Genomic DNA, 23,492 nt, shown 5'->3' with positions numbered 1-23,492 from the left:
GATTAACTTTCCAGTCACCCAGTTGGTGGCACAGATGGGCTGGGCACCAGGTGTCTCACTTCATGCCTGGGTAGTGGGAGCAACTAGCGGTCCCCATTTTCCAGTACCCAGGCTTTGGTGGCCTTGGGTGACCTTGTGGGTCAGGGTGCCTGGCTGAGTCCTTCACTCGTGGTGGTGCCAGGCCTCCTGGGCCATAGAAGTCCTGCATCGACTCTGTCACGGCTTTTCCTGTCCTGTGGGCTGGCTGGGGAAGGACAAGGACAGCTACTGGACAGACTCCCTTCCTCCCCCCCCCCCCCCCCCCAAAGGCAGGAAGCAGACACCGTTCCCGCCCTGGCCTGACCTCACGGCCAGGCAGGGAGCGGTGATGTGAGCTGGTGTACATCTTGCAGGCCTGCGTGGCTTTATGCCATCACTGCTCGCAGCTACCCAGCAAGGGAGGTGTCGTTCTCCCCATTTCACAGACGCACGACTGAGGCTCAGAAGTGATGGTGGGTCTGAGCCTTTGCTCATGCCATTCCCTCTCTCCAAGTCTTCCCAACAAACATACCTTCTCGTTTTTCCTAGTCAAACTCAAATACCACCTCCTCTGTGAATCTTGTCCCTCCTCTAATAGTGCTGGCCCCAGCAAGGCTGGCCTCCCTGCCCCTGGACCCCAGGGCCCCTGTGTGGCCAGACACAATCACACTGCAGGACTTTGTCTCATTTGCCTGGCTGTCCCCCCTCCCATCCCCCACCTCCCCACTGTGAGCTCCCAGGGAGGGGCCCATTCTGAATCAGCACAGTCCTGGGACAGGGCACATGCTCCGTGAGTATCTCTCCTCTTACAGGAACTTTGCTTAAGGGTATTCCTTTTTATTTAAAAAAATATATATATCTTATTGATTTGAGAGAGAGGAAGGGAGAGGGAAAGAGAAACATCTTACACTGATCGGCTGCCTCCTGCACACCCCCTACCAGGGATCAAGCCCACAACCCGGGCATGTGCCCTGACTGGGAATCGAACTGGTGACCTCTTGGTGCATGGGACCGATGCTCAATCAACTGAGCCACACTGGCTGGGCTTAACGGTATTATTCACAAAGCTTTTGATTGCAAGTGGCAAACCCAACCTGAATGAGTGGAAGCAAAAAGAGGAATGTATTGGCTCTGTAATGAGGGAGGCAGGAGTGTAACTTAGCTGGACTCAGGGATGCCTTCAGCCAGGACATCTTGGCTTCAAGGTCATTTCCACTTTTCACATGGTTCTTGCCATCTGCTGACAAGCTTTCTCATGGGCCCTGAGTATGGTCCTGCCCAGGTCTCTCACTCCCAGCCCAGGGGCCAGGGAGGACAGGGTTCTCCTCTGGGTGTTTTGCAGCAGGACTCTGGCCTGACCTAGACCACAGGTACCTTGCAGCCAGTCACTGCGGTAGTGGTGGGAGCCAGCTGGCTCATCTGTCAACCCCTATGGCAGGAGTGTTACCACATGGAGGCAGGGAAGCCAGTGTCTAAAAGAGGAGGAGTGTTGCTGCAAGAGATGGAGAAATGGACTTTGGGCAGACCAAAACAATAGATGACAACTACAGCGAGTAACTTCCCTTTCTGGGCCTCAGTTTTTCCATCTGTAAAATGGAGTCAATAACACCTGCTTTGTCTATTTTATGGGGCTATTGTGAGGATGCTATAAGATCATTCACTCATTCTTTCAGCAAATATGTATTGAGCGCCTGCTTTATGCCAGGTACTATTCTAGGTGCTTGGGATACAGCAGAGAACAAAACATAAGAAAATTCCTGCTCTCAGAGAGCTTACCTTTTTGTGGAGAGAGACTAGCCATGAACCAAACAAGTCAAATATGCAGTGTGCATTGGATGGTGGTGAGTGCTATGGAGAAAAATGTAGCAGAAAAGGCAGAGAAAGAGTATAGGGATGGGAGGGTTACATTGTTGGGGAAAGCCTCACTGAGAAGGTGACCAAGAATGTGTTGGTTATTTTTTTACCTTTAATTACAAAAACTTTCAAACATACACAAAGTAGAGAAAATAACATAATGCATCTCCATGTCTCCAACAACCATCTTCAACAATTACCAACATTCTGCCTGTCTTGTTTCTTCTATCCTACCCCACCTCCATTTTTTTGGGGGGGGGGATCTGGACAAATTTAAGGCCAATCTCAGATATATTATTTCACCATAAGTATCTCAGAATATATCTTAAACAGAGAAAGATATATATGCTGATCTTTCCCCCGGGATTGACTTTTTTAAAAAAATTATTATTTTTTAAATATATTTTTATTGATTTCAGAGAGGAAGGGAAAGAGAGAAAGAGAGAGAAACATCAATGATGAGAGAGAATCATTGATTGGCTGCCTCCTGCATGCCCCCTACTGGGGATCAAGCCTGCAACCTGGGCATGTGCCCTTGGCCGGAATCGAACCTGGGACCCTTCAGTCTGCAGGCTGACGCTCTATCCACTGAGCCAAACCGGCTAGGGCTGACTTATTTTTTTTTAGATTCCACATGTAAGTGATATGCAGTATTTGTCTTTCTCTGTCTTATTTAATTTAGTAGACTGTCTTCAAGGTCCATCCATGTCTCAAATGAAAGAATGGCCTTCTTTTTATTTTTTTAAATATTGATTTCAGAGAGGAAGAGAGGAGAGAAAGATAGAAACATTAATGATGAGAGAGAATCATTGATCGGCTGCCTCCTGCATGCCCCACACTGGGCATGTGCCCTGACCAGGTATCAAACCATGACCTCCTGGTTCACAGGTCAACACTCAACCACTGAGCCACATGGGCCAGGCTAAAATGGCCTTCTTTTAATTCTATTCTGTGTATATATATTTATATATTACATCTTCTTTACCCATTCATCTATTGATGGACACTTACAGTGTTTCCATATCTTGGTTATTATAAATGCTGCCATGAATATAGGAGTGCAGATAACTCTTCAATATCCTGTTTTTATTTCCTTTGGACATATACCCAGAAGTGGGATTGCTGGATCATATGGTCGTTCGAATGTTAACTTTTTGAGGAACCTCCATATGTTTCCATGATGGCTGCACCGTTTTACATTCCCAACCACAGTGCACAGGGTTCCCTTCTCGCCACATCCTCGCCGTCCCTTGTTATCTCTTGTCCTTTTGATTATGTCCATTTTTTATGGGTGTGAGGTGATATCTCGTTGTGGTTTTGATTTGCACTTCCCTGAAGGTTTGTGGTGTGGAGCACCTTTCCATGTACCTGTTGGCCCTTTGTATGTCTTCTTTGGAAAATGTCTGTTCAGTTTCTCTGCCTATTTTTAAAATCCAACGATGTGTTTTGTTTCGTTTGTTTTTGCTATTGGGTTGTATGCATTCTTTATATATTTTGGATATTCAACCCTTATCACATGTATGATTTGCAAATATTTTCACTGATTCCGTAGGTTGCCCTTTCATCTTATTGCCTATAAAAGTGACTTTTTTGGGCATTTTTTTAATGATAAAAATTTTCAAATATATAGCAAAGTTGAAAGAATTTTACAGGGAATACCTATTTACCCAACCTCATTTACCTTTTTACTCAGGGATTAGAACAGACATCGAAGATGATTATTTCATTAAGGTTTACAAAATTATATTTTCCTAACATGGTTATTCTTTCTGCAGTCAACTATAAATAACAGTGTCCCTTCATTGGCTATTTGGTGATCCCAAAATACAGTCCACAACAGGAAGGGCAAAGTAGATGCTTAATTCTTTCTCTAAATATTAATTTTCCAAAAAATGGGTTTATGCCCCAGCAACCACTAAAGGAAATCAGTGAGTTTCTTTTTTGTTTCTTTAGCGTTGTATTATGAATTCATGAATGTTTATGTATTTGATGTGTTTCAATCCACTGCAATCATTATTCTCTTGTGATGCTCAAATTGTACCCTGTCTGGCCAGTGGAGCCCCTGCAGGTGGGCATCTTTGACACGTTCCCAGCAGTCTCTGGAAGCTTCTTTGCTTTCTGGTGTGACAAGATGTCCCGAGTGTATTTTGTATATTTCCTGTCCTGGACCCACTGGTTCTCTAAGGAGCCCTGGTTCATTCTAGTTGGACATAATAACCCTAATCTACGGCGGAGGGTGCAAAATATTATTGTAACATTGTTTCTTTTAGGCCTTTTTAGTGAACAGAACTCAAAATGATTTTTTTAGAAATAAAAAAAATCTAAAAAGAAATTAAATCTTAAAAACATTGTTTCTTTTAGGCCTTTTTAGTGAACAGAACTCAAAATGATTTTTTTAGAAATAAAAAAAATCTAAAAAGAAATTTAAAAATCTTAAATTCATACTTATGTTTTCAATTCAAATTAAGGATCACGGGGTTTTCCTTAATCTTTGTATTTGTATCACTCTTCTGTTACACTGAAACCTTCGTTGCTATTGACATCAGCCTACTTGCTCTATTTCAATATATAAATACAGTGACAGTATTTACTATTATCACTAATAGTCAGTCTGCGGAGTATACTTTATGATTTCTTTGTGGTTTTATTCTTGGATCTATTCCACCAGGAATGTACAGTCAAAATAGTCTTTCAAAGTCATGTGGAAATCATTTTTCTCCACGTGAATGTGCCTTCAACTAGATATATAGTTAAGTTTTTCAGTTTGGGATATTTAAGGGTTACTTAAATACTTTTTGTAATTTAAAAATTATATGAACATTATTCATAATTATATAGTCAAAATGATAGAACAACTTGCATGTAAAGGGTTCCAGCAGTCATGCCTGTTTCCTCCTTCCCCCGACAGAGAATAATTCATTTCCTTCCATTGTTTTCTTTTTAAAACTATAAGCAAATATGTACATAACTAGAGGCCTGGTGCATGAAAATTCCCACCCCGATAACCCAGCTTTGCAGCTGGGCCCACCACCCAAGACCCCAGTGCTGACTCTGAGCCATTCTTCCTCTTGCCCCAGGTGTCAAATGTGGGGGGGTGCTCTCAGCACCTTCTGGAAACTTCTCCAGCCCCAACTTCCCCGGACTCTACCCCTACAACACGGAGTGCAGCTGGCTGATCGTGGTGGCCGAGGGCTCCTCAGTCCTTCTCACCTTCCACGCCTTTGACCTGGAATACCACGACACCTGCGGCTTCGACTTCCTGGAGATCTACAATGGGGCTGCGGGGGACCAGGGCAACCTGCTGGGGAGGTTCTGCGGCCAGGTGCCCCCGCCACCCTTCACCTCCTCCTGGCATATCATGTCTGTCGTCTTCCACTCCGACAAGCACGTGGCCAGCGGCGGCTTCTCCGCAGGCTACCAGAAAGGCAAGGGGCCTCGCAGTGCAGAGGGAGGCCTAGGGCGGAGGTGCGGGGAGACTTGCAGGGGCGCAGCATCTTGGGGGGTAGGCTGCTCCGGAACCCGGATGACCCGGCTCTCGTAGCTCAGGGGCAAAGGCAGCCTCCGCTTGCAGTCTCGGGGTTGCGGGCTCCCATCTTCATGGCGGCCATCACCGGGCCTCCCTCTGTTCTTCCTGGGAGCCTGGAGGCCGCACTGTGCTCTGGAACGAGGCCTCGCGTGCTCTTCCGTTCTTGTCCTTCTTCTCCCTGCCCTGGCATCCGGGCACAGGAGGGCGCCATGCTGTCACTGCTGCGGCCCCTCTGTGGCACCCCTTTACTTCACGTGCACATGCCCCACCCACCCCCGAGGTCCTCCAGGAGGGGCACAGGGTCTTGTGGACCTGGTGGCTCTCCCACCCAGAGCCTTCCCCAACTCGCCTCTTCGGTCTGGGGTCCCCGCCCCCTCCTTCCGCCAGGCGGGCAGCTGCCCCGCAGTCCCCGAGGGGGCAGAGGCCTGGCTCTCCTGGCCTCTCTCCCTGACTCATCGCCCTGCCCCAGGCTCCTCTGCTCAAACTCACCCCCTGCCTCCGCCCAAGGCCAAAGCCACGCCCTCGGGACGGGAGCACTAGGCCACCTGAGGCTCCTGGCACACAGTCGGCCGACAGCAGTGGGGTTGGGGGGCTCAGGTGCGCCCCAGCTCTCTCTGGCTTTAAAGGCAGAGAATTGTAGCTGCTAAAACACAAGAATCACAGACTGATTTAATAGCAGTTTTGGAACCTTAGACCCTTAGATTTTTAGAATGTTTAGCTGTCCAAGTCATAATACCATGGGCAGTGTGTTCCAACCTTTTTTAAAACAGCAGTATCCTTGTATCAAATGGAATCTTATGTTAATCCCTGATATATGAGAGATAAAGGCGGCATTTTAGGGTGTGCATTTATTTTGTAAGCTCATATTTTTAACATTTGCTTATTATAAGCCAATCATTGAAGGCGTAAGTCGGTATTTGTGGCCTCCAATGAGTTACATTTTTACATGTAAGACGTAACTGTGGACTCTGCCTTTCACAGCATTAAAACATTATTTGAATGCAGCATAAGAATGAAATTCGCACCAGCTGCCTGTCATGGCTGCTCCAGACGGCCACTGGGGAGCCCCGGAGCACAAGTTCAAAGAGTCTACTAGGGTGTTAGCCTTGGAAGGGATCTCACAGATTGTCAAACCTGTCCTCTCATTTCACAAACAGTACATCTGACACCAGAGAGAGACGGTGCCTTCCCAAGGTCACACAGCTCCGAAGTGAAGTCCTTAGCTGCTCAGCATGGTACTCGGTCCACACAGCCCTGGGGCGAGATTCTGGAGTCCCGGGAAATACATCCGAGGGTGCCCCTCCCAGCTGGGGCCCCCAGCTAGTCCCAGCATTCATCATCAACCATCTCCTGGTTGTATTGGTCACAATACATCTTCTCAGGCTGTGCATGAATCTGAGGCCAGTAGATCAGGCTGGGCAGGTTTTATGATTTCCAATATTCCCATGAGGCTCAGAGAGGCTGAGTGACTTGCCCAGGGTCACACAGCTAATCTGAGGCAGAGTTGGGAGGACACCTGTCTTCAGACTTCAAGCCTTATCTCTGCTTCATCAGCTCCTCTCTCTAAGCCTCAGTTTCCTCGCCTGCTAGGGAGGTTTAATAACATTCCTGAACTCAGGCATCTCAGCCTCTGTACCCTACTGGCCTGGCAGGAGGGGACAGTGAACATCATAAGGTCACGTGCACAGGCTCTGCAGTTAGTCAACCCGTTTTCCACGTTACCAGACCGGTGACCTGCTGCCAGGACCCTGCCCATGTCCCCTGGGCCTTGCCAGAACGACTCCTGCCAACCTCCTCTTCTCTTTGCTTGAGGGCTTTTTGTGAAGCTCCGCTGGTCACCTCTACCCCAGCAGCCCTCGGCCTGGATCCCGGGAGTCGGTGTGTGAACGCCCCACTTCCCTACTCTTAGGTGACACCACTGAGGTGTGTGCTTTGCACGGTCCCCAGAGTTCCCCACAGGGCTCCGCAGCTGGCTTGGCAAGGCCCTTCAGTGGCCGCCTCCCCTCCCCTTCCCTTTAGTGTCCCTCACTCCCTCACTCCCCACACAGGGACCCCGTGTCTCCCACAGAAACTCACTGCTCAAATCCTGTCTCAGAGCCCAGGTGAACCCAAACTTCCTGGGGCTCCATCTTCTCGACTGTAAGGTGGGAAACTAACCCGAACCCCCGCACACCCACCACAGCGTGACAGTAAGGTTTACAAAGGTGGTGCGGGCGCTAAGCCCCGGCCTGTGCCTGCCACTTGGCAAGTGCTCGGTGGATGGCGACCAGGTGCCCAGGCCTGTGGGAGCGGCATGTTGGGGTGTGGGTTCCCTTGGGAGGGGATCCACGGGGAAGGAGAAAGGTTGGTTCAACCGGGCTCGCTTACAGATGTGTGTGGTGGCGTCCTGACGGGCCTGTCGGGGGTCCTCACCAGCCCCGAGTACCCCAACAACTACCCCAACAACGCGGAGTGCCGCTGGGTGATCCGGGCCGCCGGCCCCGCCACCGTCAAGCTGGTGTTCGTGGACTTCCAGGTGGAGGGCAGTGCGGACTGCACCTATGACTACGTGGCTGTGCTGGGGGTGCCGGGCCCCACCCGCGGGCACCACTACTGTGGTCGTGCCAGGCCCCCCACCCTGGTGTCACGGGGCCACGAGCTGCAGGTGGTCTTCAAGTCCGACTTTAACATCGGAGGCCGGGGCTTCAAGGCCTACTACTTCTCAGGTAGGAGGGCCTGTGCGCGCTGGGCTCCTGCCTCCCCAGCATGCGTGTGGGGGGAGAGGGCACACCTCCCTGCCTCTGGGCTTTGAGCTTTCTGCCCTCTCGCTGCCTGGAATGCTCTCGCACATCCTTTCCTGCCTGGCCGATGCCAAGGCATACACATGCCACCTCCTCTGTGAAGCCTTCCTGATTCACCCAGAATCAATCCCCTCCTTCAGTTCCTTACAGAAGTGTTAGCAAGGCTCTAACACACCGCTTCTGTGTGTGGTTTGCCTGTCGGTCTCCCCTGCCTGACTGGGAGTTCCTATGGGCTTATCTTTGCACCTGCCATGTGGTAGGTATTCAATTAATTGTTAGTAAAGTGAATGAATGAACCCTTGGGTGTGCACCATCCAGAGGAGGAGATGGAAAAGGAAACAGACCGTGACAGTAAAAATCATGGATGGCAGCCGGGAAGAGGAGAGGATTAGGCAGTGCTCCGAAGGAGTTAGCCAGAGGCGGAAGGAAGGGAAGGGTGTTCCAAGCACAGGGATCTGCATGTGCAAAGGCTTGGAGGACAGAGAGGGTTCACTGTGCTTGCAGTCCTAGCTGGAAGGTAGGGTGGGTGAGGGGCAGTGAGAAAAGGGGCAAGGTCCGGTCATGAACACCATTGTCACGTCCCAGTTTGGACTGGGCTCTGAGGACAGGTATTAGGGCCTGTTCTTGCATTCCTAACAGAGCCAACACTCATGAAGGGGAGCGCCAATAGGAATGAGAGTCCCGGCTTTCAGCTAGCTTCAGGCTAACGCAGGCTTTGGGATCCATTGCCTGGTTTTCTGGCCATGGTGCCCACAATCTACCAGGGTGGTGCTGTGACCACTATAGTGACTGTTGCTCAAACTGTAGCTGTAGAAAGCGACAGTCCCCATCCTTCTCACCATTGCTCCTTCCACCCCCTCCTCCCCAGGGGAATGCCAGGAGGTGTACACGGCCGTGCGGGGCAACTTCTCCAGCCCACAGTACCCCAGCTCCTACCCCAACAACGTCCGGTGCCACTGGACCATCCGCCTGCCTCCTGGCTACCGGGTCAAGGTGTTCTTCCTGGACCTGGAATTGGAAGGGCCCAACAGCCTGACCAAGACCTGTGACTTCGACCATCTGGCAGCCTTCGATGGGGCCAGCGAGGAGGCACCCCTGCTGGGGAGCTGGTGTGGCCGCCACCTGCCACCGCCGGTCACCTCGAGCCGCAACCAGCTCCTGCTTCTGCTCCATGCAGACCGCAGCACCTCCCGCAGGGGCTTCTCTGTGGCCTACATTGGAGGTCAGCGGGGGCGCAGGGGGCGGGTGTGCTGGAGGGGACGGTGAGGCTGGGGTCCCAGGTCTTTGCAGCCTCCTTCCTCCATCCCACGAACTGGCTTCCCTATCCTCTTCCCGGGCCCCACCACCACCAGCGCCTCCTCTGGGACCTTTGAGCCTGCACCAGTGTGGCCCGTGCTGATTCCCACGATTGCAGGGACCTAATCTTCCAGCTTCCAACTCTGCAATCCCTCATCCCTTCTCATCTGGCTCTTCCCTCCATGGGCCTCTGGCCTCTCTTGATCTTGAGCCTCTATCCAGAGGTAATATAAAATACTAGAGGCCTGTTGCATGGATTCATGCACCAATGGGGTCCCTCGGCCTGGCCTGTGCCCTCTTGCAATCCGGGACCCCTTGGGGAATGTCAGATTGCCAGTTTCAGCCCAGTCCCCGCAGGTCAGGCCGAGGGACCCCACCAGTGCATGAATCCGTGCACCGGGCCTCTAGTATGCATATAAGATCTTTGATTAATCTCTTCCAACCCGCCCCTGCCCCCCTTCCCTCTAAGATTCATCAGTCTGTTTCATGTTTCCATGCCTGTGCATTAAGAGTCTGCCCCCTGATGGTCAGTGTGCATCATAGCTACTGGTTGTAGAGTCGCTTAGGCTTTTATATATATATGGTAATATTATTTATGGTAAGCAATTGGTGTAACCACATAGAAGCCGACAAGCCTGGCTCGAGTCAGAAACCCTGACTGACCGTGGCTTGAACAAATGGCTTTTGTTTTCATCACATCACAAGAAGTCTGGAGTCAGGCAGCTCCTGTGTTGGTTCAGGGACTCAACCTATTCCAGCTTCTCTGGATTCTCTTGGCCTCATGACTGCAAAATGGCTGCCACAGCTCCAGGCATCACACCCATGTTCAAGGCTGGACAAGGTAGGAGAGGTGCCAGCCACAAATGTCCTTTTCTCAGGAAAGCGACATCATTTTCAGAAGCCGTCAAAAGATTTCTTCTTGGTCTCATTGGTTTGGACTTGGTCAGGTGGCCAGGCCTAAGGGCAGAGGAGGTCGGGAAAGTTGCTACTCAGCTTTTCCAGCTTCCAAAGTGCCAGTTAGATTTGCCAGCTGACCGTGTTCACCATTCCTCCCCTCTTCTCAGCAGGATTCCCTGGGCCACGGGTCCAGAAATGCCTGTGTCCTGGACCCACTTTGCCCTCTGCCTGACCCGGCGGAAGCTCTTTGCTGTGCAGGTGTGGAAACAAAGGTGCGGAGAGAGGACAGGCCTTCACTGCGGCTGCATGGGCAGAGAGTGGCACAGCCAAGACTAGAACTCGCTCCCCGGCCTCCCTGTGTGGCTGAGCCGGGCCCCAGGGAGGGGGCCCACAGCTGGGCTCGGACAGACCGGGGCCAACATCCAAATGCTGCCACTTACTGACCATCCATCCGCATCGGAGCTCATCTGTAAAAGGGGCTGACGAACGCCCCGGACAGGCAGCCATTGAGATGCAATGCGGTGACACAGGTCAGAGAGCCTGGCTCTGAGGACGTCCTTGCTGAAGGTGGATTTCTCTTTGTCACGCGCCTCAGGCCTGCTCGTCATTAGAAAGATCTTTCCTCTCTCCTTACCTCAGAGGCAAGAGGAGTTGGCGGAAGGAAACAGCAGAGCTGCAGCCCCTAGTGGCAGAGAAATAAGCTGGGCAGACCCACCTGCTCTGGGCCTCCATCAGCTCCATCCCTGAACTGGGAGAAGGGAACTGCCCCGGGTGAGAGGGATCCCCTTCTCAGATTGTACTCTGGAGAGCCGGTGCCACGGGCTCTGCCACAGCTGGCTGGCAAGTTGCCTTCTCTCTGGGGGCGCCGGGGGTGGGGGTCTCAGTATTTCCACCTGTAAAATGAGGACATTGGCTGAAGGACCTTTAAAGTCCCTTTCGGCTCCCATAGTCTTGGTTCCGGCCTGGGTCCTCTCCCAGGTCTGTGAGATCTCAGACAAGCCCCTTCTGCTTCGGTGCCTCTAGAGACTGAGGGTGGGGCAGCTGTAATCCTGGCTCCTGTTCAGGGGCAGGAGCCCCCATTCCCATCCCACCCCACCTCCCTCCCGGGTCTGGTGGGAGCCCAGGGTCAGACAGGGGCACTCGTGCTGGGCAAGGCGCCAGATGTGGCCCAGGCTGCCGGCGGCCTCCGGGCTAGAGGACAGCCCAGCATCAATCAGAGGTGACACACAGTTCAGCGCCACCGAGATCATCGTGGGAGACGGCGGGCCCATAAATCCCGGCTGCCCAGACACCAGAGGCTGAAATATGTCTGAGGCATTTCCCGGGGAGGCGTTGAGAGTTCCAGGCCTTTCCTGCCAGCACCTTCCCTCTCCTCCCACCAGTCACCCCCTTGCTTTCTCCTGCACTCGCCCCAGCAGGCACTGCCCCATACACACACACACACACACACACACACACACACACACACACACACACGTGTGTGTGCTTGCACAGACCCAGCACTTGAGCCGCACCGTCCTGGCCAGGAGGGAGCAGGGGGCCCCAGGGAGGGTGAAGACATCAGGGCCTCTGAATCCTGCAGGCTGGATGGTTAAGATCCCAATAAACAGCTTCACCTCCCAGAGCTTCGCCTCCCGAGCTGTAGAGGGGGTTTAGTCACATTCCCCTCCTGGGTCATCGTGGGGGGTTGGGGGCAGAGTGCTTTCTTCACCGCTGTTTCCCGCCCCCGCACTCTGCGCTGTCTTTATTCTTTGCCTGGTTTGCCCTCAGACCACTCAGACGCTTACTGTATTTTACATATTTATTGTCCCCTTGCAGGGCCACAGTGTAAGCTCCAAGGGGGCAGGGATGTCTGGCTGGGTTTTCCCCTCCATTTCTGTATCTGTTGTGCTTCGAATAGTGCCTGCACATAGTAGGTCCTCCATAAATATTTGTTAACCAATGAATGAATTGCCTGGCACATGGCGAAGTAATCAGCAAACAGTAGCTTTTATCATGATTAAGAATATGCATTCATTCATTCAATCATTCATTCATTCATTCACTCAGCACCCACTGTGCTTGCCAAGCTCTGTGTGAGGCTCAGAGGACGCTCAGAGGCAGGCATGGTGTCTGATGGGCAGCGCATTGTCTGATGGAGCTACACGGAGTGATGCATATAGAACTTCCCCATAGGACTGCATAGAACTTCCCCCTACGGTCTCAGTGCTCCCATTCGCCACCCGCGGGTGGAAGTTTGGGGGGTGGGAGTCAGAGTGCCTGCCCCTAAGGCCTCCAGCTCCTTCCTCCTGTCCCCAGTTGTGCCCATGAACGTGAGCTGCTCCCGCATGGACTTCCAGATCCTGATCTCCACGCAGGCGCTGGCCCCTCTGGGGCAGACCCAGGTCTACCTGGGCAGCCGGCGCTGTGCTGCCCAGGAAGTCGGCGGCACCTTCCGGATCCAGGCCCGCTTCGACACCTGCGGCACTGAATCGCAGGTAGGGGCTGGAGAGGGGAGGGCAGGCGTGACCGAGGTGCTCTGACCGCTGCTGAAAGGCAGCTGCCATTCCTGAGAATGCAGCTTCTCTTCCTGGCTCCGGTGACTGCACAAGTCTGGGTACAAAATTCAGCCCCTCTTGGCTTTACCTCAGCAAACTTGCTCAGTGTAGACACAACAAAGAGCTCAGATAAGGGAGACAGAGAAGAGGGGCTCACAGCACAACCCGCCCCAACCAAACGCCCCTATTGGAGGCTCCTCCCACGGGCCCTGTGGCTGAGCATCCCTGGAGGCCTTCCTGCTGTCCAGGGCCACCCAGGCCTCGCCCCTCCACAGGCAGAGCTGGGGGAGCCCTGCCGCCTCCTGCCGCCCCTCCCCCAGCCCTATGAGCCAATCCTCCCGGGCTCCACAAAACAAAAGGGCCCTTCAAGTCACAGGATCCACCTCCCTCCAAAGGCAGTGAGGCTTGCAAATGAATTTTTTCTACGATCCTTGTATTTTGGAAACCTTAAACCCAGGCTTGGGCCTCAGAGTCGCTGAGCAGTGCCCCAAGCACCCTGGGTGTTTGCATTCTCCGGGACAGGTCAGGTGGGGGGAGGGGGAGAAGGAACAGTGGCCTCTCTCAAGGTGACCCCCCCAGCCTTGGCATCTGGGGATTTGCCAGACTGGTCTGGCAGAAATCACATGCTTTCCAGCAAACGGTACTCCCCACCCCCAACATTAGCCGAATGTATGCTACCGGCCCCTCCGGCCCCTCCAGCCCACTCCTGCTTCCCCTGCCTCCCAGCAGCCACAGCCTTTTGATCTGAGAGAAGGAAAGCAGGGGTGGGGGATAGGGGGTAGTGTTGGCTGCTAAGATAATCTGCCCATACCCCTACTCCATGACCTAAATCCCCCAGGGTTATCTTTGGGGCAGAACACGTTCCACAGAACCATGAAATGATGGAGACAAGGAATTATAGAAACAAGGAATTGTGTAATCTAGGGGGAGGAACTCACAAGCAGAGTCTCTGAGTCATGGAACCAGCACCAGAACATGGGACTTCAGAATCATAGAACCTTGGAATCATAGAACCTTGGAATCATAGAACCTTGGAATCATAGAACCTTGGAATCACAGAGTCCTGGAGTTGGTATCATGGAAACAGAAGCAGAGAACCTCAGTCTTGCGGATTCTTAGTGTAAGGCTTTTAGAGCTTAGACAAGAGCAGCAGTGCCCGCACTGAGCGGCTTTCGGGGTGCATGGCTCACAGGGCTAGGAGCCATGGCAGCCTTTCTGTGTGTCGCAGAAAACATCGCAGCCTTGATTTCACAGCTGTAACATCTCGCGTGGCCTTTCCTTCCTCAGCCTCTCACTCATCAAAACCTTTCCCGCTCCCCATCGTATGATTTTCCTACCTTCCTTACGGAGATGCACTGCGGCCCTTTGCGGGTCCCCTTCCCCTCTCAGGTCCTTTTTCTTGCTCCATGTCCTGATTCTGTTACAAAAATCCAGGACAACATCCTCTTCAGAGAGAGTGGCAGCTGATAGGCCGAGGACACAAATGCCAAGGCTCCTTGGGGACATGGACTCAGGGCCTTTGGGAAACCAGAGTTGGGAGAGACCCTCAAGGTCACCTGGTCTACAAAACTCCCTTCTCCGAAGTGTCCAGTGATGGAACTTCTCACGCTGCTCGCTCTGTTTGAGGCAGCTTTGGTTCTTAGAAGCCTCATCTCAAAGGTGCCACCCCTGGGCAGGGGCAGTTGGGCAACCTGAAGAGTGTATGGCTGCTGCAGAGTTAGGGTGGGTAGGAGTGTAGCCCTGCATCACTGCAGACCACATTAGTCTGCCCATCTAAATACTGCCCCCTGCCCTGCTGAGTGGCTCAGTGGCTGAGCATCAACCTATGAACCAGGAGGTTGAGGCTGGATTCTCGGTGGCAGTGGTGGGGAGGGGGGCGTGCAATCCTCATCATAGATGTTTCTCCTACTCTCTCTCCTTCTCCCTTCCTCTCTGAAATCAATAAAAATATGCTTAAAAATAAATAAATACTGCCCCCCAGTCCCCGCCTGAGCACCTCACCATCTCAGGGCAGCTTGATTCCTGCCTTCCTCATCCGTGGGGGTTGGGAGGACAACACGGTGCCAAACCTCTTCCCAACCTTAAGGTGGTGCCACCGTGGTGACCAGGGACTCCACAGCAGGGACACATAATCGCTGCAGACATAAGTGGGAGAAAAGATTCCAGAAGGAAAGTCACATAACAGCAGGGACAGAGCTTCCACCTGGGAGGCAGGAGCCTTGGTTTCCGGACATAGTTCCGGGCGCTATTGCCTTTCCCAGGCCTCAGTACTCACGTCTGTAAATTGCCCAGGGTGGGAGATGAAACTGTGCGGTTCCATGTTCTGATTAAGGATTGGGCAGATCTGGGTGAGAATATGTTCCCTGTCACTTGTGTGCTGTGCGACCACAGACAAGGGGTTTAACCTCTGGGCCCGTTTCCTCACCTGTAAAGTGGGGATGTTAATGGTACTAATAAAAGAGGGTTGTGAGAATTAAATGCCCTGAAGATACAAAGCCTAGAACTTGGCGGATGTCCCCGTGATTACTGTCACTATCTGTCATAGACCTGCCTCTTTGAAGCCAAAGCAAATATTGGCCCATCCAATCTGATACTGTCCTTCCAGACACCCTCATAGTGAACTTCTACGGGGGGGAAGGGAGTCAGTGACCAAGCTGGGACAGAGCCTGGGCTCCTGGTTCTGCCCCCTTGGTACCGAGTCCCCACATGCCCAGGGGGACAGGGTTAGTTCTGGGCCCCTTCAGGTGTGAGTGACCCCTGTGACCCACACAGAGAAGGAACAACACCTCCGTGATCGTCAGCACGCTGTACATCGACTTCTCGGCCAGTGGGCAGGACATCCACCAGTACGAGGTCCTCTGTGAGCCCCGGCGCAAGGAGGCTTCTGTGCACCTGCTGTCCGGCTCCGACTGGCTTGGGCCCTACGCTGCCACGGCCGAGCACCTGCAGGAAGCACCACCCAGCGACGAGGCGGAGGAGCCGGAGAGCCCTGTGGCCCTGGTGGCCCAGGACACCAGTGACATTGTCTTCCTGGGCCTTTGCATCCTGGCCGGAGTCCTCATGGTCATGGCCATCGTGGTCCTGATGCTGCTGTGAGCAGGCCAGGTAGGGGCCTGGCACCTGCCCCGCCCTGGGGGGGGCAGCTTGGGAACCCTACAACAGGGGCGGGACCGGGCCTCACGACTTGTTGGTGACCATGGGCAAGTCACAGTCCCTCTCTGAGCCTGAGCCTCCTAAGGACCACCACTCTGCCATGCTTACCTCACAGGCTGGCAGGAGGCTCAGAGAAGAGCCTGAATGGCTAAGAGTTTTGTGAACTACAGCATGGCACGCATGTGTATGCAACTGCTGTTGTTAATTTCAAAAATATAAAAGAACTGGGTGTGTTACTGTCGCTAGAGACAGAGTGGATAACGCTGACTGGTCCTGTAACTTGTAAGAGCATTTCACCAACTCGGGGTACAAATAAGGGCATCTCTTATTTTTCCAACTAATCACACACCCCAACTCTTCATTAGCAGGAAGTTCAGCATCCGTCCAGGGGCCTTCACTCTCCCGAACTGACCCAAGAACCCTGAGGACTTTGTCTAACGCAGCCCAGTCCTGCCTCCAAACTCCACAACACAGAGAGGGAGCAGAAACCCCACCTAGCACTGTCGTTTCGGGCCCTGACACATGGTGTTCCTGCTGAAGACTGACTGTGTGCATCCTGGTGGATGCCTGCCCACCGAGGTGGCGATGCCCCACAGGGTCAGACCCCGGTATGAACCTGGGGCAGACCCACACTGTGCTTCACAGTGAGGCTGGAGGCCAGGGACTGGTGTGGTGTTGACGTTTTTCCTAAAATAGCTTGTGATCCTTGACTGAAACGCTGATTGAAGTCCTGTGTGTCTCTGTCCTCCTCACCTCCGATGTTGAGCTTAGATCACAAACCACCCTTCCCCTGCAAATGAGTCCTCGTGGAGCCCTCTGGACCTTCTCCTGCCCTTGGACTTCACTCAGAGCAACTCCACTCTACTCAGAGCTACTCCAGTCTACTCAGAGCTACTCCAGTCCACTCACATTTTTCTAAGTTTCACCACAGGAGCAGGGGCTGGGTCCCTGTGAGAAGACCTGAGGAATTGACACATGCCTCCTCAGAGCTCTTCATACCAAGAAGTGGAGCAGTCTTGTTAATGAAAAAGAAATAAAAAATGTTTTTATAATACAATACTTTCCCTTGTTCACCTTTATATTTGCATAATAAATCATTCAATTAAGTCCTTCCACAATAACAGAAATCTCCACGTTGACCAAGCTGACCACTGATCCCAGTTTAAAAAACTGTAGTCCAATTACAATTCCTTCAACAACCCAGCAAACACCCACTGGTTTCCAGCTTTGTGTCTGTTTTGTGACAGGCTCTGGGCACAAAATAGTCAACACATCAAGGAAGTCACTGCTCCAAGGTGCTTATGGCGGGGTAGCAAAATCAGGGATGGGGAGGGCAGGTGCCTGGGTAAGTTGCAGAGTAAAGAACTAGAGAGAAGAGAGCCATCAATGGAAGAAATGAAGGGAAAGAGTTGCCTAGACATTAGGAGAACTGGGTTCAAGTTCAAGTTTTTCTTATTCATTGTGTAAGCCTGGGCAAGTCACTCTGATTCTATGAGCCTTGATATCTCCACTCGCAAAGTCCAGAGAAGATAGCCTGCCTGCTGTGAGGATGCAGCAACAGGATGTGCTAGGGAGGTCTGTCCGGGTAATGACTGTGACGACAGGAGAGAGCCTTGATTGCTAACGGGGTATTGAAACAGGGTTCCTCCCTCAGTCCCTCCCACCCCCTTCTCACTCTCAGCCCCCTCCAGCCGCTGAGCCAAGCTGCCGTCACCAGCCTGCATTTGTGAACACTTCACCAACCACCTGGGCCTGTTTCCCTGTCTGGGAAGGACTGGGCACACGCCAGATGCTCTCTGTGGTGACCCCCAGGTTCTGCCCTCCAGAACCCACGGGGTACAGCTGGTGGGACCTGAGACAGGTGGGCCCGACTGGCCTTGTCCCTGTCAGCTCCTCGTGGTGGGGGAGACAATAGCCCAGCCCACTGCCCGGAGGCCAGAGCTTGGGCTCTGCGGCCAGACCACCAGGGTTCCACTGCTTGCTAGCTGTGTCGCCTTGGGCAAGGTACCTCACCTCTATGATAATAGCCCTCTTCATCAGTTCATTGTGGGGGTTAAGTGAGATCACGCACAGCAGTGCCCAGGAAGGATGCAACAAAACTCAGTTACCACTGACCATGCAAAAGCCTGGCCTGGAAGCCCAAGTTCTTGGCCCAGCTTTGCCACTGACTTGCTGTGTGAGTCCCTTCTCTGGCCTCATTTTCCCTATTTGCAAACTGCGAGAAGCACCATTATCACCTCCAGCGCTGTCACTGTCATAGCTACCGCCTCCTAAGCCCCACCATGAGGCCGGTGTTTAAGATGGGTCTGGCATCTCACTCACTTAACCCAATTTACAGATAAGGAAACTGAGGTTTGGGGAGGGACAGGGCTGTGCCCAAGATGACATGGCTATGAAATGTTGAAGCTGGTCTGAAAGGAGCCAGTTCTTCCCCGAGCTGGGCGCTATGCAGAGAGCTGGGGTCCTCTTGGGACCTCGGGCCAATGCTCTCAAACATCACAGCTGTGTCTGGTTGGGAAAGAACCCGGACGGCTGAGAGGGAGAGGGTGGTTTTCTCTTCATGAACGTGCCCAGGTACTGCCTTTCCCTGCCCTCCGGGCAGCCAGCATGCTGATTATCCCGTGTGCGCCGCGGGAAATAACAGTCTTTGTGACGGCGCAGTGTCTGTTAGAAATGAGAGGTCTGAGATGATGCCCATTAGCCTGCACGCCCTGGCCCTGGGAGAGTGTCTGGTGAGCATGGCACAGCTTTCCCGCTCACCTGCCAACTTCCCCTTTTCAGAGAGTGGGGGGCTGTGTAAAGAGCCAGGTTGAACCCCAGTTCCTTCCTCATCGTCTCTGTGGCCTGGGGACATGCCTACCCCCAGCTGGGAGCTCGGGTCCTCCTTCCAGCCTGTCCCTGAGGGCCGAGGTCACTGATGAGGAAGTCCTTGGCCAATGGATGAGCTGGCCCTGGGAAAACACCTTCACGACTGCTGGTCAGACAGACCTGGGCTCATTTCCAGCTCTTTGCCTGACTCTGTGTGACTTTGGGCAGGGGCTCAACCTCTCTGAGCCTCAGTGTCTCTCTGTGTGGGATGGGGATAGAAGGACTCTCCTCATCGGGTCCTTGTGAGGACCAAGAGGACATGCGGAGAGCACCCCACGCAGGACCTTCAGGAAGTGGTTGGCTGGAGGCTGGGCCTGGCAGGGCTGCCCTGAGGAGCCCTCAAATCCCAGAGCTGGAAGGGGCCTGACAAGAAAGCAAGCCCCCCCCCCATGTCCTCTGGGTCCCCCCCCCCCCCACTCACTCAGCCTGCCCATCCCCTTCTCCCTGCTGTTCTTCAGTAGCCGGAGGTTGTTCCCACCCACCCAGCCTGTCTGTCTCTGGTCCCTCTGTGTGGAACATCCTCCCACGGAGCACTGCCCGACCTGGCTCCTTCTCGTCCTTCTCTGACCACAGGCCCTGACCACCTATCGTCACAGCGCACCTGTCCCTCTGCTCCCCCGTGGGCTGACTTTATTTCTGTCGTGGAACCTGTCACCATCTGAAATGGTGGGACGGCTCTGTTCGCTTTTGCCCCTTCACGCCTGATCCCCTCACTCTGGTGCCAGCTCTAGGAGGGCAGTGTCCCCTTGTCCCCCCGCCCCCACCAGAGCCTGCACACGAGCCTTCCATGCGTGTGGATAAGTGAGGGAGCAAGCCTGTGAGTGAGCGGATGAATTTGATGCAATTCCATTCATCCAACCCTATGTATGTGGCAGTGTTGGGACTTTGGTGGACATTTCCCAGTGTCTTCACTGAGCCGCCCTCCTCATGGACACGCAGACAGACAGACATGGCCCCTCCCTCCAGGAGCTCGCCATCTGGGGGAAGAACCTGCTCGAAGGCACACAGTGCTGGAAGGGACCGTGTCACTGGGGGTCGGCAGGAACCAGCAGACAGCCCGCTGAAACCAGGAATCTGAAATGAGTTAAATAAAGGGGCTACTTATTTATAATAAAGTTTTTATTTTTCAATTAAAGTTTACATATACCATTACATTAGTTTCAGGTGTACAACATAGTTTTTACACACACACATATATATAACTTATGAAGTGATGACCCCAATAAGTCTAGTCAGTATCCATAGACACCATACATAGTTATTACAACATTATTGACCATATTCCCTCTGCTGTACTTTACACCCAGTGACTGATTTTATAACTGGCAGTTTGTACTTCTTAGTCCCTCCCCCTTTTCACCCAGTCCCCCAACCCCCCTCCCACCTGGCAACCGTCAAAATGTTCTCTGTAACGATGAGTCTGTTTCTGTTTTGCTTATTCATTTATTTTGCTGTTTAGATTCCACATGTAAGTGAAATCATATTGCATTTGTCTTTCTCTGACTTACTTCACTTAGCATAATTCCCTCTAGGTCTAACCATATTGTCACAAATGGCAAGATTTCACTTTCTTATGACTGAGTAATATTCCATTGTGTATATGCAATAAAGGGGTTATTTACAAAGGTGCAGAGAAACCACAGAGGAGAGTGCAGAAGCTGCGAGTAGCGACAGTGGGTCCTTACTTCCTCAGGCCTGAAGGGTGAGGAAGGGACACAAGCCAGTCAGGGGACCCCTGGCTCTCCTCCACCCTCCAGTCTCCCAGGGGCACCCTCACTGGCTGAACCAAGAGGGATGCAGACCATGTTGGTCAGGATCCTCAGGGCACGGAGCAGGGTGGAGAGTGACAATAGATCTAGGGCAGCCGTGGGCAAACTACGGCCCGCGGGCCGAATCGGCCCGTTTGAAATGAATAAAACAAACAAACAAAAAGACCGTACCCTTTTATGTAATGATGTTTACTTTGAATTTATATTAGTTCACACAAACACTCCATCCATGCTTTTGTTCCGGCCCTCCGGTCCAGTTTAAGAACCCATTGTGGCCCTCGAGTCAAAAAGTTTGCCCACCCCTGATCTAGGGGCTCAAATGGAGACAAGCACAGACATAAACGCTTTCCTCTCTAAGGCTTCTGGGAACAAGACAGGGTTAAAATTACTGGCTTAACTGGTGTGTTAGAGGAGCCCAGAGAAACAGCTCATGCTGCCAGGGGGCTCATCAGGTAGGGGAGAGGGAAGGGCATCCAGGCACAGGGAACAGCATGTGCTAATGCGAAGAGGCAGGAGAGAGCATGCCATGACTGGGAGACAGGAACAGGGCTGTTGTGGGGACTGGGAGGTCTGTTGGAGTGAAGCTAGAAAGGCAGGCTGGGAAATCATTATTTAGATCATCTGGATGGCACCAGCTGCTTCTCTTAGAATGATGGTAGCCCTGTGTCCTTGCTTCAGAACGAAGACACCCACTGGTCCAAGAAGGTCAGGTGACTACTCTTTCCTGTCAGTGAGGTCTCCTGGGACAGCCCCATTGGAAAGGCCCTCGATCTGTCCGCACCACGCGCTGCTGGGAGTAAACCAGCCGGCAGTGAGCCGAACCTGGGTTCTGTCTGTTGCCAAATGGGGGACGTGACCTTGATCTGTCAATCACCCAATTTCTCCTCTTGGAGGAGGCCCTTCCCCGCACCCACAGGAGCCAGGCCCAGGAGGAATGGGCGCAGCGGGTGTCGGGAGTTGGGCTTGGGAGTGGGCTTTCTGTTGGCTCTGCCACTAGCTTCCCACAACTTCTCCAAGCCTGTTCCCTCATTTGTAAACTGGAAGTAAAAGTTGGAACATTTATTGACATTTGCTCAATGCCAGACATTTTTCTAGATGTTTTTGCATTTGATTTCTCCTGTAATTCTCTCCACAGCTATTATCATTCCTTCTGAGAAACAGTAGAGGTGGGATTCAGTAGGTTTGTCTGCAGATCCCAGACCTTAGAGTACAGCCGGTGAGAGGAGTTAATGAGAGAAACGGAACAACTGTAAGTCACACGTGTAGCTGTAACAAAATCCCTGTTAGGTCGAATACTGGACTCTTCGTGCCTGGCGTTGTTCTAGAACAGTGGTTCTCAACCTTGGCTGCACATTAGAATCACCTGGGAATCTTTTTAAAATCCTGATTTCTGGGCCCCATCCTCCGGTTTCTTTGTTACTAATGTTGTGGCCCCGCCCCATAACAAAGAAACAGAATTCCCGGAGGATGAGGCCCAGAAATCAGGATTTTAAAAAGATTCCCAGGTGATTCTAATGTGCAGCCAAGGTTGAGAACCACTGTTCTAGAATCTAAGCACTTCCCATAAACTAGTTCACATAAACCCTGTGGTGATGTGAGGTGGGTTCTGTTGTGAGTCCCATGTCACAGACGAGGCACCACGAAGCTGAGTAACTTGCTGGAGTTCACAGCTAATAGCTCTCGGGAACTGTTCTGGACACTTCAGATGTATCAGCTTGTTTAGGCCTCACAACAGGGCAGCCGAGCACAGAGGTTGAGTGTCTCACCCACGGTCACGTTGCCAGTTACAGCGCAGCCAGGCCTCAAACCGGGGGTCTGATTCCGAGTCCTGGCTCTACCCAGCAGGTCTGACACTTCCTGGCACAGTGTCTAGTGCAGAGCACGAACTTGGTGAATACTGAGTCCCAGTGCGAGGCTGCCAAATGGGTTCTGGCTTCTGAGGTCCCCAGGGGCCCCACAAACTGCTGCTGCATTGCAGTTGCCTAGTCAGGGCTTATGGCTGCTCCCGGGGAGGCTTCTGGGAACCCACGGTCTCCCTGGCCTGTCTGTTCTGCCCCCACGGGCACTGGGACACACAGTACAGGAGTCAGGTCCAGCTGCCCTGGGCACTGAGCCTCAGGCCTCGCAGGGCCACTCCCTGCTGCCCTGCGGGGGACTCACTGCCCTCTGCTCGCTTCCTTCAAGCCCGCCCAGGGTCTAGGAGCAGCGGGGCCCCAGGAAGGCTGCTGGGCCGGCCATCTCAGCGCCCTGACCCGACCTGGGCCAGGCAGCAGCTTTGGGGGCTGCACTGCAAAGAGCCCTGCGTGCCGTCTCCCGTGCAGTCACCGGCAGAGATGGGGGTATAGTAGCAGTAGCTCCTGCTCACTAAGCCCCCAGGCATGCCGGCACCTCCCCCACTGTCATCCTTACAACCACCCCACGTTACAGATGAGAAAGCTGAGGCTCAGCCAGGCTGATGGGCTTACCAAACACCACCCAACTGGGGAGTGGTGGAGCGGCGACTTGAGTCCAGCTTCTTCTGGGGGCTCTTATTATGAAACTAAAACCACATAGATTCTCCCCAATGGTGCCCTGCTCTTTGTGCCAAGAAGAGCTGTCAGGGAATTTACTAATATTCATGGCTTGAGTGCCTGGCCCCGAACCGATGGGTGATGGGGAGACAGTGACAATGTAAGTGGTATGGGTTGTCCTGCCCATAAACCACCATGACACGAAGCAGATGGGTACTATGGTCAGAGGAGCTCCAACACTGCCTGGAAGCAGGAGGGTCCCCTGGAGGTGGCGATGCTGGGCA

The 23,492-nt window shown here is 52.8% G+C and overlaps 1 protein-coding gene across 1 annotated transcript in view; it reads left to right on the top strand.

Annotated features, from left to right (window-relative positions):
• Window positions 1-17,082, top strand: part of CDCP2 (CUB domain containing protein 2) — an 18,498-nt gene extending 1,416 nt beyond the window's left edge. The window contains exons 2-7 of the mRNA XM_005878662.2: window positions 4,950-5,297; window positions 7,768-8,103; window positions 9,047-9,400; window positions 12,670-12,848; window positions 15,681-16,013; window positions 16,427-17,082. Coding sequence (XP_005878724.1) covers window positions 4,950-5,297; window positions 7,768-8,103; window positions 9,047-9,400; window positions 12,670-12,848; window positions 15,681-16,004 — 1,541 coding nt within the window. The 3' untranslated portion in view covers window positions 16,005-16,013; window positions 16,427-17,082. The remainder of the gene's footprint in view (window positions 1-4,949; window positions 5,298-7,767; window positions 8,104-9,046; window positions 9,401-12,669; window positions 12,849-15,680; window positions 16,014-16,426) is intronic.
• The last annotated feature ends 6,410 nt before the right edge of the window (window positions 17,083-23,492 follow it).

Source organism: Myotis brandtii, unplaced genomic scaffold, assembly GCF_000412655.1.
Source record: "Myotis brandtii unplaced genomic scaffold, ASM41265v1 scaffold57, whole genome shotgun sequence".
NCBI lineage: Eukaryota > Metazoa > Chordata > Mammalia > Chiroptera > Vespertilionidae > Myotis > Myotis brandtii.
This window is presented reverse-complemented; position numbering and strand designations above follow the sequence as displayed.